This window comes from Myodes glareolus, chromosome 15 (assembly GCF_982192425.1).
Source record: "Myodes glareolus chromosome 15, mMyoGla1.1, whole genome shotgun sequence".
Lineage (NCBI taxonomy): Eukaryota > Metazoa > Chordata > Mammalia > Rodentia > Cricetidae > Myodes > Myodes glareolus.
In genome coordinates, this window is record NC_142040.1 from 13201173 (window position 1) to 13215843 (window position 14671).

General features: G+C 33.7%; 2 protein-coding genes across 3 annotated transcripts in view; one reads left to right on the forward strand and one right to left on the reverse strand.

The window, feature by feature from the left end:
• Ccnh (cyclin H) overlaps window positions 1-14671 on the forward strand; it is a 70069-nt gene that overhangs the window by 18717 nt on the left and 36681 nt on the right. The window contains exon 9 of one of the 2 annotated variants that reach the window (XM_048455860.3): window positions 740-892. The exons of the other annotated variant lie outside the window; for it this stretch is intronic. Coding sequence (XP_048311817.2) covers window positions 740-778 — 39 coding nt within the window. The 3' untranslated portion in view covers window positions 779-892. Of the gene's footprint in view, window positions 1-739; window positions 893-14671 lie in introns of those variants that run through there. 2 annotated transcript variants of the gene reach the window in all.
• Rasa1 (RAS p21 protein activator 1) overlaps window positions 3119-14671 on the reverse strand; it is a 75377-nt gene continuing 63824 nt past the window's right edge. Inside the window, exons 16-25 of the mRNA XM_087896766.1 lie at window positions 14148-14320; window positions 13694-13853; window positions 13050-13192; window positions 11815-11930; window positions 10743-10829; window positions 9018-9085; window positions 7731-7819; window positions 6686-6763; window positions 5091-5225; window positions 3119-4254 (exon numbers count right to left, since the gene is read on the reverse strand). Of these exons, the coding sequence (XP_087752892.1) occupies window positions 4171-4254; window positions 5091-5225; window positions 6686-6763; window positions 7731-7819; window positions 9018-9085; window positions 10743-10829; window positions 11815-11930; window positions 13050-13192; window positions 13694-13853; window positions 14148-14320 (1133 nt within the window). The 3' untranslated portion in view covers window positions 3119-4170. The remainder of the gene's footprint in view (window positions 4255-5090; window positions 5226-6685; window positions 6764-7730; window positions 7820-9017; window positions 9086-10742; window positions 10830-11814; window positions 11931-13049; window positions 13193-13693; window positions 13854-14147; window positions 14321-14671) is intronic.

Sequence of the window (14671 nt, forward strand, 5' to 3'; positions counted from 1 at the left end):
TATGTAGCTCAAACTGGTCTTGAACACCCAATACTCTTACTTCAGTCCTCCCAACGAGTATCTCTGAAGTTTGAAATTACAAATTTTTACTCATCTCTTTATGTGCAGTCTGAATCAAGAAAAAACAAAACCAAAAAGAAACTTTATTTGAAAGATTTATTTTGGGTACCAGTCAGGGTGGTTAGAATCCACAGCAGGGAAGGTAAGGCAGAGGGCGAGAGCACTTGCAGCAGTTGTTTGTTGCTTGTTACAGGACTGACCAGGAAGAGGAGGACGTTGTCTAGCTTTCTTTTTTTTAAGGGATTTGTTTTTTTTTTTACACTACTGTATGAGCCAGTTCTAAAATTTGAAGAGTCCTTCCTATGTTAGAAGGCAGTGGTGCTAAATTTAATCTTATTCTCGAAGGATTCTTCCCCCTTGCCCTACCCATTTTTAAAATTGTCTCTGAAAGTCAAAAATAAATAAGGAGAGGCAAAAGGATAGCCTTCATAGAACTCCTGCTTAGAGTGGGTGGCTGAGTCCTGTCATAAAAGTCAGGAGCTGAACTAGTAGCACACTCCTGCAGTCCTAGTCCTTGGAGGGGCAGGAGGATTTAAGGCTGGCTGCAGCCCCAGGTGGTCTCAATAAGTAAATAAATAAATCTACAGTAGACTGTTGTCAGTCAGCATTTTCTCAAAGGGAAGTAAAAAAACTGGCTCACTGCTTCAATGTTACCCTTACCACATTTTTTTCCCCCTAGGAGGAATGGACTGATGATGACCTGGTAGATTCTCTCTAACCATTTGAAATGACTACAGCAGTGCTAAGCAGCAGAAGTAGGAAGCATGTGTGACATTTAACTTTCTTTTTAGTACAATGTGAAACGTCAAAATAATTAAACCTTTCTAATATAGTTTTTCTTTGTGATCGTTTTATATAAAATATAACTTCAAAAGAGGCTGAACATCATTTATTTTGGATAATTGTAACTAAGTTTAGTAGCAAAATGTCCTCCTGTGGTGGCCGAAGTCGTAGTGCGGTGTACTTCCTTATGCTGTTTTGAACAAAATGTGATTAAACAAACCTATCCATTTAAAAGAACTACAGAAAAACCAAACTTAGTAACAGTAAATTTTAGAAGTGCTAAGGAAATAGTTTTCATTCTCCAGAAGGTCTTACAAATGGCTTTTCAAAATGTTTCCTCAATAGACTGAACTATTTATGAATTACTGTGAGCTATAGAGTGTATTGGGCAGTTATTTAGTGCTTAGGTGCTAAACCTTATTCTAAGTTAAATAACTTAAGTTACTGACATCTGGGTTTAAATAAAATTTTTGAGTCTAGATAAAAATCTTAACCACAGGTAAGTTATAGCAAATTATACATTCAGTTTTATCATTAAATGATTTATAAGTGAATCAATATAAAATAGGCATTACTGTCACTAGAAATTTGTAGATGAAATAACATTCAAAAGCTTAAAAATGAAATAATATAAAAACTCACAACATGGAATTACATTATTTAGATATACCTTTGTTTTTCTATGACTTTCATGAATTATACTTCAGTTCTAGCAAGTAGAAAATGGAGAAGACCGTGATGTCTACTCCTGGTACCCACAGCAGTGCATGTATTTGTTGTTTGTTAACACTGTCGTAGTGTAGCAAGTAGTAGATATTGCCTTAGGACCAAAGTGAAGATAGGTATGTGTTTATTAGGCCAGTATTTTGTTTTGGTTTCTGGTTTTTGGATTTTTCTCTACTCCCCTCCCCCTGCGAAAACTGCCTTGAAGGAACTATGAAACTCAACTACCTCAAATGTAAATCTACCCAAAATCCACCCAGCTTTACACACTCGAGGATACATTTCCCAGAGGGTAGGTAGCATTTTAGTTCTGTCTAAAATAATGGTGATTTATGCTCATGTTCATCTCTAATAATTACATGTATGGCTTGAGTTTCTGTTTTCTTTCTTGTTCTGGAGTAAAACTGATAAAATGTAATGCTTTATAATAGACTGAAAACCAAAGCATATACGTCCAGTATAATTCAAGTTAAGCAATATGATAGACTATAGACAGAATTGCAAATGTTCAGCATGTCTTCTGTTCTTTTAGAACACTAAAGTTTGACACCAAAGCACAGTTCACATGTACCTCTGAATATTTTCTACCCAGCTCCATTAAAAAAAAGTCTGAAAGGTCACTAACCACCTAGCTACCACAGGGCCCATGAAGGTAAGAAACAAGCTTCCCACTCTAATTTAAGACACGAGCATGTCAGTAAAACACAAAAATAAGGATAAATCTTTCAGACTTCTTTAAAAATAAATGGTTAAAAAAGAAAAGCATGTCTGAAATGGTGGATAGGCCATCATGGCTGAACAGTCAAGTACAATTATTGAGGATAAACTAAAATGCTTTAAACTTGACCTATTTTTGAAAGTCCTTATCTACATTAAACAGTCTGTAGCCCTTCCACCTTGCAAACCAAGGAAATAAGATGAGTTACTGTCATAGTGCAGCCAATAAGAACAGGAACTATAATGGCTTACAGAGAAAAAGGGACTGCATTGATTACAACGCAAAACACAGTTTGTGGTTTTTTGTTTTTGTTACTACAGTTAATCTGGCTGAAACTAAATAAGGACAGTAATTTCGCTTTATGGCTACATTCAGACCCATATTTAAGCCAGGGAAATCTCAATAGTAGTATCTAACACCTTTCAAAAGAATACATTGAGGCCTCTTCAGTTTGTTCCGCAGCAAAGGGAAATAAACCCTTAATTATTTAACCACTTTCAGTATATACAGTATCTCTGAGGAATGCAATCAAATGTTTTTGGAATCTAGGCCTTCAGGAAAACATTTTTATTGAGGGAACATTTTATTAATACCTTCCTTGGTGTTTCTTTTTAAACAAAAACCTATTCTCTTTACTAAGGATAGTCTGATACATACTGTTTTTAAGTCTTCAGCACAAGACATGTTGCTTAACAAGTTGTACACTGAGTGAATAAATAAAATCCTTTGTGAAAGAAACAATTAATAAAAATCCTCCTGGGCTTTATTCTGGTATTAAAGCTTGAACTATCCCTAAGCAGAAGAAAATTAGAATGAAGTTAAATAGTAAGATGATTAATTATGTAGGCTATCCCTTGGTTTATTTTAACTTAACCCTGTGTATACTTCACAAAAAATACAGACATAAGAACAGGTGAATTATACAAACTAAATTATCCAGCAGTAAAACACGTACAAGAAGTTCAAAGATGTATAAGTTGTTAAGTGGCTGATGAGGTTGTCTGCATAATTAATATAGTAACAAAAAAATCATCTTAGGGTAGACACAAGTATTCTAGCAGTTTGTCTAAACATAAAAGACATCAGTAATCTATAAAATGGTCAAATGGGTAACATGCATTGATTGGTACAATGACCAATAATATTTATTGAATTTAAACTATTTACTTGTAAACATTTTAACAAAACCATGAAATCTAAATACAGTCTTTGACAATTTCAACAAAATAAGTGGTATGTTTAAAAAATAAAGCTGATGAGCATATATTCATCCATTCTATATATTGTCTTTCAACAGTTCCAGGAAGAATAGCACAGTATTTTTAAAAAGTATACAGCAAGATTGTTCCTATTATAATGTCAAACTCTGGAAACTGTAAATACAAATAAATTCAGTGAACAGTCAAATGGTCATATTCTTTAGAAGGAAGAAATTACAGTAAGAACAGTCTGCAATCCAGTTAAATTCTGTTGTCAATAGAATGTGTTTTCTTGGTCAGTTGATTTCATAGTTCGTTTTCCAAAAGACAACAAAACTTTGGCAATGGATATACTGAAAATATATTTTCAAAGTTCAAGACATAGCTTTTTTTTCTTTATTGTGAAAGTTGAACTGTACACCAAGGCTCAGAGTTTGGTAAAGATTCCATGTGGAAAAAGTGCAAATATTCTGCACAGATAGCTTACAAAGGTGCTGGCAGTTATTAGCCAGCAGAATCTTGGGTTTTTGTTTGCATAGCTTACACATCACTGGAATGTGGAAAGGTGTGCTAATTTTTTTTTCTTTCTCTTTTTTTTTTATTTTTTACTTTTTGGCAAGAGCAAAGGAGACATAGTGATGTGAATTCCCATGTTGGGCGTGCTGATCCATGCAGAACAACAGGCTGCTACCTGACATCATTGGTTTTTGTATACTGGTTTTGTTTTTGTTGAAGCAGTTCTGTTATAGCCAGAAGTTTTTTCAGTACATGCTAGACACAAAGAAAAACAGTGTGGGTAAAAATCATTAAGCAGAGTCCAAAATTTCAACACAAAAATTTTAATTTAATAAAAACTATGTCAAACCAATAGGATTCTTAAGGACCTAGCATTCTACTCCTTTCATAAAACTGAGTTCTGATTACTTAAACTGAGCATGTTTAGTTGTAACCAAGAAAGAGACAATCTTATATCACTTTATATTTGCCATTATAAACCTCAGTCATAAACTAATGTTTTCCAATTAGAACTCTATTATTTAGACTGTTTTCTAAACTTAAAAAAAAAAGTGAGGATTCTAGAATCTCAGGTTAAAAAAATAATCCATAATCACTGTTTTAATTTCTTTGTGAAATCTTTGCCAGACAGGAAAGGGGTGCAGTGGTAGCATATAGGATACATGTACCCTGATTTATACTTCCCCAATGCCTTTAAGCTCAAGAAAGACTGTCTGTCTCCAATGACTAACACTAGGTCAGTTAAGAACCCTTCCCAGGTCTAGTCCTTATTTGAATATACCCCTACATCTGTTGGCAAGGACAGCAGAAATCTATTATGGACTAATATTTTTTTAAGGTGTGAGCTATGATCCACACCGACTTGAATCACTATAATAAAAGTATCAACTGTAGACATTTCTCAAAATTCCCATATATTTCTCCTGTGTTTGACAAGTAACTTCACTCATGTATACTTGGTGTGAGAGTTGACTGAAGGACTAACACGCCTTCCTACTGACAATAATTTACTTGGCAATTTTATGTATCACTTGCCATTTTTATGTGTACCATCTTTTATGTAAAAGCATTACCATTCTGTAATGACCTACCTGCTGTGCACCACGCTCATTACTGAGTGTTCTCAGTTCATCTGAATGAGCTACACAAATCTCATGCAGGGCTGCTAAGTCACGAGACAGGTCAGTTCTAGAATGTTCTGTAGTGTCCGGAAGTTCAGGTACATTCTTTAAGGGAATCATAAAACTGCATTTAGAAATAAAAATCCTTGAAGTCTTTTCTAAAATTATCCTAACTACGTATAAAGCATTGATTTTCCTAAAAATTTTTATTCAAATAATTCTGCTAAACAGGTTCTAGAACCTCTATTCACAATGAAGGAAGCCGGGTTCCATACTCTTCCATAGGATAACAGTTATCTTGAGTTGATTTTTTTTTCTTTTGAAATTTAGAGCATATGTCAAATAAATAGTAACATCATTAATTGCTGATTTGGATACAATTTCAGTGCTTAGGCTGAATAAAACTAATTTACTGTATCTAAACTGACGAGCATCTAAAGAGGAACTACATTAAAGTGTAATAAAGGGTTCCTTTGCAGTTTCTGTAAACTACTCAAGATAAAAATGTGGGATCACTGGGCATTATAGTGTTTAACATTCGTGGTGTAAATTACCCATCATGATAAATTTATACTACTGTATTACCTTAAATGCCAGTAATATTTTAGGCCTTAAAAACTGAACATGTTGTTTATTAATCTTAAATGTATTCTACATTTTAGTTACAGTGTTTGTTAGACACTCCTAAAAGTTAAAGAGCGTTTTAGTTGTTTGGAGTAAAGAAATAACTCAAATGCATTCATTTTAACTGAATCACTGATTCGTTAGGTGATTTGAAAAATAAAAAAAAAAATCGTAAGATGAAACCCATTACAATCTTGCTTCCCTTCACAGAGCTTGAAGATTAGTAGAAACAACAAAAAGTCCAAGGAAAACTGACTAACTATATTTTTATTAGAAATACTCCAAATGGAATTTTCACAGGAGTTTACACAGAAGTTTCTTATAAATATGGAGCTTATTATATTGTGCTTACTTGCACCCCCCTTTTTTGTCAGACTGGTATGATAGTGGTGACATGTGCTTTGAAATGAATCACTGAGTTGGAATATACTAATGTAGTCGAAAACATAAGACAACCCAGTCTCCAATAATTCTGGTGACATAAACCTGGCTCAACAGAAATATGCTATTTTTGGCCTTTTTTTCTCTGGGTACACACACTAACAATATGAATAAAATATTTGTTTTAAAATTCATTCAGTCCTTGAAATGTATCTTTGGAATGATATAGAAAATTTAACTTACTATTTAGGGTCTCAGAGATTATATTCTTTAATTTTGTGTCATAATTTTATTTATAAAAATTCAAACGAGTTCTAATAATTACATTTTCATGTAGTTCTAACTAACTGGTTTCAAATCTTATTTTAGCTACAACTTAAAAGAATGAAAAGATGATCTAAAATATGACTGGTTGAAAACCACAATTGTGTATGCTTGTGTAAGCCATTTATGCAAGAGTAAGTGCACAAAAAGATTTTACTTTGAACTTCTGATTTTAAAATCTAAAGGTTATTGCCATATGACTAAATTCTCAAAAAGTGTGAAAATTATATACATACCCCAAGTTCATCTAAAAACATGATCATGCGATGTTTATTGCTTTTGATGAATGGATTAACACCTTCCATATAAGGTTCCTAAAAAATTAAAAACACAGGCCTCATGTGCCTTAACAAAAACTGCTTTACAACAACTATCCATAAAGCAAGAATTACTATATGAAACTTGGTAGAATTAGTAAGCTGTTACAAATTAGAAATCATTAAACATAGCTTGGCAGAAACAAATTATGCATATATTTAGAATTTATTATTGATGAATTATGAAGAATCCAGCATATTGTAGGGAGTTAAGAAACAAAAGAATTTCCTATGATTGCAATGGGACAAAATATGCCATGAATTTCAGATAAATTCAAAAGATGTTACAATTTATCGGTAACACAGTATCAACTATAAACCTCAAATGTTCAATTGGAAATTCCAAAGATGTAGGCATGAAATTTCTAAGACAGGTAATGAAACATAAAGAGGATTAACTTTGGGGCTGGAGAGATGACTCAGTATTAAGAGCACTTGCTGTTCTTACAGAGGACCAGGGTTTAGTTCCCAGCATTCATATGATGGCTCCTGTCATGTTGTAGGAAATATAGTGCCCTCTTCTGGCATAAGCGAGCACCAGGAACACAGCAGAGTACTTATATGCATGCATGCAAAAATAATCATACACATAAAAGTAAATCATTTTTTGGAAAAAGAAAAATTACTGAATTTGGCAAGAAATTAAGAGGAAATTGCCTATTTAGGCAAAAGCCTAAAATGTGTATTTAATTATTAATTATACCCCAAAGTTTACAATCAATCTGAAAGGAAGTATAGAGAATGCATTACATCTAAATATCTGACAGAGGACAGCATACTAACTAGTGGTTGGTAAGAGAGCAGTACATACTTCTGAGTTGGGCAAGGAGTTACAAAAGGAGGTAATTGTATTATTCCAGTATTTACATAGTAAACTGTTTTGAAGATCGAGTATGTTGATTGTGAAATAAAAAGAAAACATTTAAAATGTGGTCAATGAATTTTAATATCAAAATATTTTTACCTTAGCTCCAAATTCCACAAGGTTTGCTAAATTCTGCACAGACTTAGCCACTAATGTCAGTGTTCTTGCAGCAATAGGAGATGGGGAATCTAGAAGAGAATTGGGTACAACTAATGACACCAACTCCAAAGGTACATTGAGGTAAACCATTATAAATTTAGCACTTTTAGTTTTTCTTTACTCTTAGGCACTAACAATCCTTTACTCAGAATATATTCAGAATAGTCTGAAAAAACTGAACACATTTTTAAGTGCTTCTTGTTTTGTGAACTACAAACTTGATTAATTCCCAACTGGCTTATAATATTTCAGAATAGTTCAAAAAGCTGCTTTATTGCTAAGAAGATTGTCACTCTACAAACCTTTCAGAACCATTCACAAGGCTAATTTCAACCCACTTAGGGAACCATTTTGTAATCTTAGCAGTTCCCTGCTTCTAACATTAATAGTTCACTTGAAAGATCAGTTTTTGAGCTCATGAAAAACTTCCCTGTAGAACACGGAAAATGGAATACAGAAAAGAATCTGTAGCTACCAAACCAGAAACTGACAATTAATCCCCTCCCACCCCCGCTTTATTTCTCTTATGTCCTATGCTGGTCTAAAACTCAGTCTGAGACAACCTTGAATTTCTAACCTCCTGCCTTTTCTCCTTCCTGAGTTTCATCAGGTACAAGGCATTGAACCCAGGGTCTCATGTATGCTCTGCCAGCATCCTACCAACTTGAGTTACTTACCAGCCCAAGATTAATAACTTCACATCTTATATTCTGACTGTCAGAATGGCCAATTAATATTATATAACTGGGAAATCTGGTCTATCTTCTTTGTTAGATGTTTGCATCTTAAAAAAAAAGAAGTTCAGCTTACAGCAACCTGATGTAGACTAAGGACAAAAGAGGACTCCTAACCTGTAAACGCTGTAAGTGTGAGAACCAGTGGGCCAGTAACGTATCTCAGTGCCACCAAGCCTGATGACCTAATTTCAATGCCAGGCACTCAAAGAGTGAAAAGAGACAATCAACTCCCAGAAGTTGACCTGTGACGCCTGTACATATACACTTGTATGCTTAAAGTAAAAATAGTGCAAACTAAAGTCACAGAAACAGAAAAAAATCCAACATGTTGGATACTAAAAGAATAAAGAAGGCAGGGGATGGTGCATTAGTGAGCTTTATTTGTGTCTTAGATGTTTTAAAATCTGATTTAAAGTACAATATTTTTTTTCAAATGTTATGGAAGTAATGAAGCTTTTCCCAATTTCAAAGTTTATTAAAAGGTATTTACCTGAAATGATATTAAACATCCGTGGACTCAGGATAGCAGGGCAGATAAGCCGAAGAAAAACAAAACCACTAATTGGGAGGGAAAAATCTTTTAGAAAACTGTATGTTTACAGTATAAACATAAAAAATTTAAACTTAGAACCACAATCTTTACTTTCAACATGGGAAAGCCTAAACACAGTCATTAAAAAAACTGTAAGGCAAACATAATTTCAGATTAACTTTGGAATACTTGTTTATTGCAGATTAGTAATTTGTTTTTTCCTGGAAAGTACTGTATTAAAACACTGAGAACTGCTGAAAGATTATGAGGATTCAAATAAATGTTTTATAGATAGAGAAGGTTCCAAATTACCCACTTTCTTGTCTTTTTAAAGTTTATTTAAATAGAAAAGTGTGAATTAAGATGGTTGTATCAATATTGCTGCCGACTTATATAAACATTGGAATATGCTGTAATTTTCAAAGACTCCTTGACAAAATGCATACAATAAACATTTGAAAATTCTATACTTAATGCAAGCTTATAGATACCCTACTCTGCCTCCTTCCATCAGTAGTATTAAGTGTATGTTGTATTAATTTTTACTTCTTTTAAAAAAGAATCTTCGGTAATAATTAACCTTACCAAGCATTAATCCCCAGAGTTTATAAAATTCCTTACAGCAATTAATAAATAACTTTACAATTTAATATTTATTCTTAAAGAAGGTTCCTATATAAGGTTTACTGAAAATATTTTGATACCTAACTAGAAACCTAAATTGACAACATTGGTCCATTAGTAAATTTCAGTGAAAATGTATTTTTGAATTTTTAAGGTAATTTTAAATTAAATAATACATTGGTACGACATAATTTAAAAGCTTATTACCAGGAAGAGAAATCACGTTAGGCATGAAAAACCCCTAAAGCACCCTGCCACATTAAATTCAATTAAAGGATTCTCTGCTGTACTACTGTAACAGTTACACATTTAAAACATGTATTATACATAACAGCTTCATGTCCACCACATACAACTGCTCAAACAGTATGATTGCAATTTTTCTTCCTACAATTTTTGCATGTGTCTTAGTGAAGCTAACTAGGAGGGGTTTTGGCTGGCCTGTTTTATTCAGAGGTAGGAATCAAATCCAGGAGCTCTGAGTGTTAAAATAGTGCCTTATCTCAGAACTATGCCCTTAGGCCACTAATAGAAATTCTGCCTGCAAGAAAAGTAGAAGCCTCTTGACAAAATTTGTATCAGAAATGTGTCCTTAAAATTCATATTTTACATGTAGGGTGACTGGCAATGTACATTACCTATAATTACTAGAAAACTGTATTTGATGCATTTCTACTAAATTTCTCACCACTTTGTACTGGCTGAGGTATGCTTAACAACATCTTTGAACAATATTAACATATTAGGTAGTCATAGGAATTTTGCATTAGTTCTGCTTGGCTTTTAACCACGTTTGTAACTTAAGCAAACAATTTAACTCTATATATGATATGAGCTCTCAAATTAGCTGCTAAAGCAGTTCTTGATGTATGACAGACTAAATGAGAGCTAGAATGTATAGTTGGAAATTAGCTTGGAATCACAGATGTTCAAATCAATTAAAATCTAGATGGTTCAAGTACTGCACTTCTCCAGACACCAATTTCCTCTGTCTGCCTACACACACAAATCAGTGTGTACTGCATACAGTGACTATGACAGATGACAAGTGACTCTTACCTAACAACTCTTGTTCTCATGGTGTTATTTGTAGGCCACTTACGCTGAACAGATTTCTGCAGACACCCATAGATATATCTCAGTGTCCTGCCAAAATAACAAAAACATCTCAATACAGAAAGTTAGTATCATCATCATAATGGTGATTTACTGGCAGCCAAAATTTTAATTTACCCAACCAGTACACCATATTTTAATTCATTTGACCTTCTCATCTAAAAAAGGTATTTTGTCAAAAGTAAAAGAAGCATATTTAGTAACGAGTGTAGAAATATAATGCAGTATGTTTGGCTCCATTGATTTTAAGTTCTATTAGTAAAAACTATGAAACAAATTATTAAGCATGAGAATATAGAGGAATTAATGTGGCACATATTCTACTATTTCACATCTTCCATATAAACAAGTGAGTCTACTCACACTGACTTGTAAGCAGACATGATACTGGTATCTTGTGTAAATACCTGACTTTGGTTTTTCTTTCCTGGGAATCTAGTGCTAGACAAGAACTAAAACTAGATTTACAAATATTGTCCTCAGATCTGAGACATGTTATTCATTATCTAAGGTACAATATAAGCCAGGTTTACTCAGTCCATATGGACATACAGTTTATTTGTTTCTATTTTCCTCTTTTGTGAGACAGGACCTTGCTATGTGGCTGAAATTCATCATCATCTTGGCTCATCCACTTCAATACTGAAAATACAGGCAGGCACCACAAAGTTTATATTTTACTCTTGCTTTTTAAACCATTATTTCACTCATCTATTCCTTTTCCTTAAACGTAATCCATCTTTTTTGAGGGGAGATAGAAGTTTCTCTGTGTAACAGCCCTGGCTGTCCCGGAACTCACTGTGTAGACCAGACTGGCCTCAAACTCAGATCTGCCTGCCTCTGCCTCTCAAGTGCTGGGGTATTAAGACGTGTACGGCCACATCCAGTTCATAATCCATTTAAGGATTAAAAATCTCTAATACCAATACCAGTAACACCAATAGAAAGCATTCTTTAAAAGAAAACTTAGAAAACACAGATGCATTAATTTTTGGCAAACGATCTGACAACTTACGGTGGGAGTATTTCTGAAGCCATGAATATTTTCTCCACAAGCTCTGAAAGTATGTTCAATAAGTGTGCTAAATTAGTGTTCACATCTTCATTCTTCTCTAACTTTGATGGACTTAACTAAGAGAAGGAACAAGCCAACAAATTCATTTTGGTGACGGTAGGCTCAGGTGAGTAGTGGCCAATGAGCAGTTATTGTTTCAAAGATGTCAGCTCTTCCACATACGCAAATTCCATTCATTCTCAGTCACTCAACCAAATAGTAAGCCACTCCTTTCTATTTGTCTGAGGAAAAAACTTTTTAATGAGGTTCAAAGTAGGAGCTAAGATAACCAAAATGTGTAAATAGAATCATGAACACTTAAAACTTTTCAAGTACAACCCCCACCCCCAATTTCTGTGTTCTGATATGCCAGATGTACCTAAAAATCTGAAATACTTGTCAACTCTCATAGTAATTACTGGATTATCCTCAGCTTCTAACAATAAAACACTCATTTTGTTATGGCAGAATTAACATCTGACAGGTCCAAGTGTTACCAAGTACTTCCTTATTTTACTGACACCCTCTCAAGGCTTGCTTGATACAGTCTTCCTTTATAATTGCTCAGTAGCGCCCATCAAGTAGAATAGTTATATAAGCAGGATTCTGCTTATAAACTTGCACTAAAACCTTAATCATCTTTAAAATAACTCATAGAGACCTCTAAGGAAAAGATGTTACACTTACAAGTTTTTCCTTGAGTCTGACTTTGCATGCCAACATAGCACTACAAATGGGAAACTCCATGTCTGACTTCACATGATGGGCCCAAAGCTAACACAAGCCTCTTAGAACTCGGGTAAAATTAACTTCAGTCATAAATAAATTTTATGTGTAGACTTAAGTTCCATTCTCAAAGTTGTAGTTTATGAAATAGTTCCAAAATCTTAAAATACATTTTTTTTGGAATATGATACTCAATATGAATAACCAAAGTCCCTGGAAGAATGTTCAATTTATGTTACACACATTTTCTTAAAGTAAGGTAAACTTGGTCATTAGTAGAAATTAGGAGAAATGCCAACAAAGCTGTGAGTGCATGTACAGTCATGAGGTTTTGTGTGTGTGGAGGGGATTGTAAATTTATTATAGAGAACATAACTGTGTTGACAAATTTAGAAATAATGTACTTTCCCAAAGCTGTAATTCATTAAAATACGCCATTTGCAGCAAAGATTAAAACAATAAACTCTTACCTCACATGATTGCTTGCTTTCCATTATTTTTAAAATGGAGTCTTTTAAAGCATGATGAACAAACTGTGTGGCAGTGGCTTTCATATACTGCTCCATCAAGGTACTAGCAAGTGTTGTAGCTCGAAATAGGGTAGTGGCTTCATCTACACAAACATGGATGTTAGATGATACTCAGAAAACTGTACTAATACAACTAAGTTGGAAATTATTTTTCTTCAGTAACATATTTTTTACATAAATATTAATGAGAAGAAAATGAATACATTAAAAGCTGTGAAAAGCACAGTGATATGTCCTTTAGCCTCAGAACTGCTACAAAATCTAGAAATAAAATACAGGTGCCATCTGACTTCTACTCAGAACGTCCGAGTAAAACCTGAGGTAATAATAAATACTATGTATGCTACTGTTGATACTCACACACTGAGTCTGGACAAAGAAATCATTTTCTTACAGCTTCTAATACTTAATTTTCCATGACAGAATTAGAAACAGCAACCCATTCCCATATTAAACAAAGAATCTCAGCTACTTTGTAAAATGATTTAACAGTTTATTATGTTTAAAGACAGACCCCACATATTTGATATATAAAATTGTATTTTTACGTTTTTTTTTTTTAAAAAATCACACATCCATATTACCTTCCATACTTATCTCTCTGTCATTTAGTGTGCATAACAACAATGATTCAAGCTTTTCATGAAGAAAAATCTTCAGTAGGATGCTGGCAAGTAGTGTTCGGTCTTGTCCACATACATGTGATAAAGCATAGACTACATGAAGTTCCTTTTGTAGTATAAGCTAAAAAAGACATCAAAAAAATGCTCAAAGTACATAGCATTATGTATCCTTGGAGACCAATGGGAAATATATGTAAGGTTAAGTGGAGGAACATAACTACTGAATACAATTGATAATGGAGTGAGTACGTAGCCTATATATTTCAAGCCTTGTAAGATCAAGATCATACAAGTTTTTTTTTAACCTCTGGTTACTAGCGTGTTACTAATCTAGGACATTACTATTTAGCTTAATGGATTTTTATTAAATAGTTTAACATTTATATTTGTTGATAATTAGACTTCTAAATAATACCTCTTTAAATTCACTGTACTCTTCTTCTGGCATGATTTTTTCCATAGAGTATCGTGCCCGAACACGCAGGGATCCTGGTTCAATACCTTTTAGTGGTATATGGGAGCTGAGCAGAAACCATTCATCTGTGGCATGTCCTTTCTGTAATCTGCTCAACTGGCAACGCATAAATACTACAAAGAAAAACCACTATGGTCATACAATTACATTTTCTCAATCACTTTCCTGTAGTTTTAAATGCTTTTCATTAAGCAAGTTTTCAATACTATCACAAAGTCAACACTTAACTGCTTACTTTTTTCATTTAAAGGCCTGCTATGTGACATTCTGTCATAGGCTAGGGATATGGGATTAAGAAATGGTTAAACCACGGTGTCTGACATGCGTGGAAAATGTCTTATGCTATCAAAGAGGGTGCAATGTAAGTACAACAGTAAATAATATTTTCAACACATGGATATGTAACAGCCTAGAGGAGTTAAAAATCCATTCCACAGGAACCCATGAGTTGAGTTAGCTAGGTT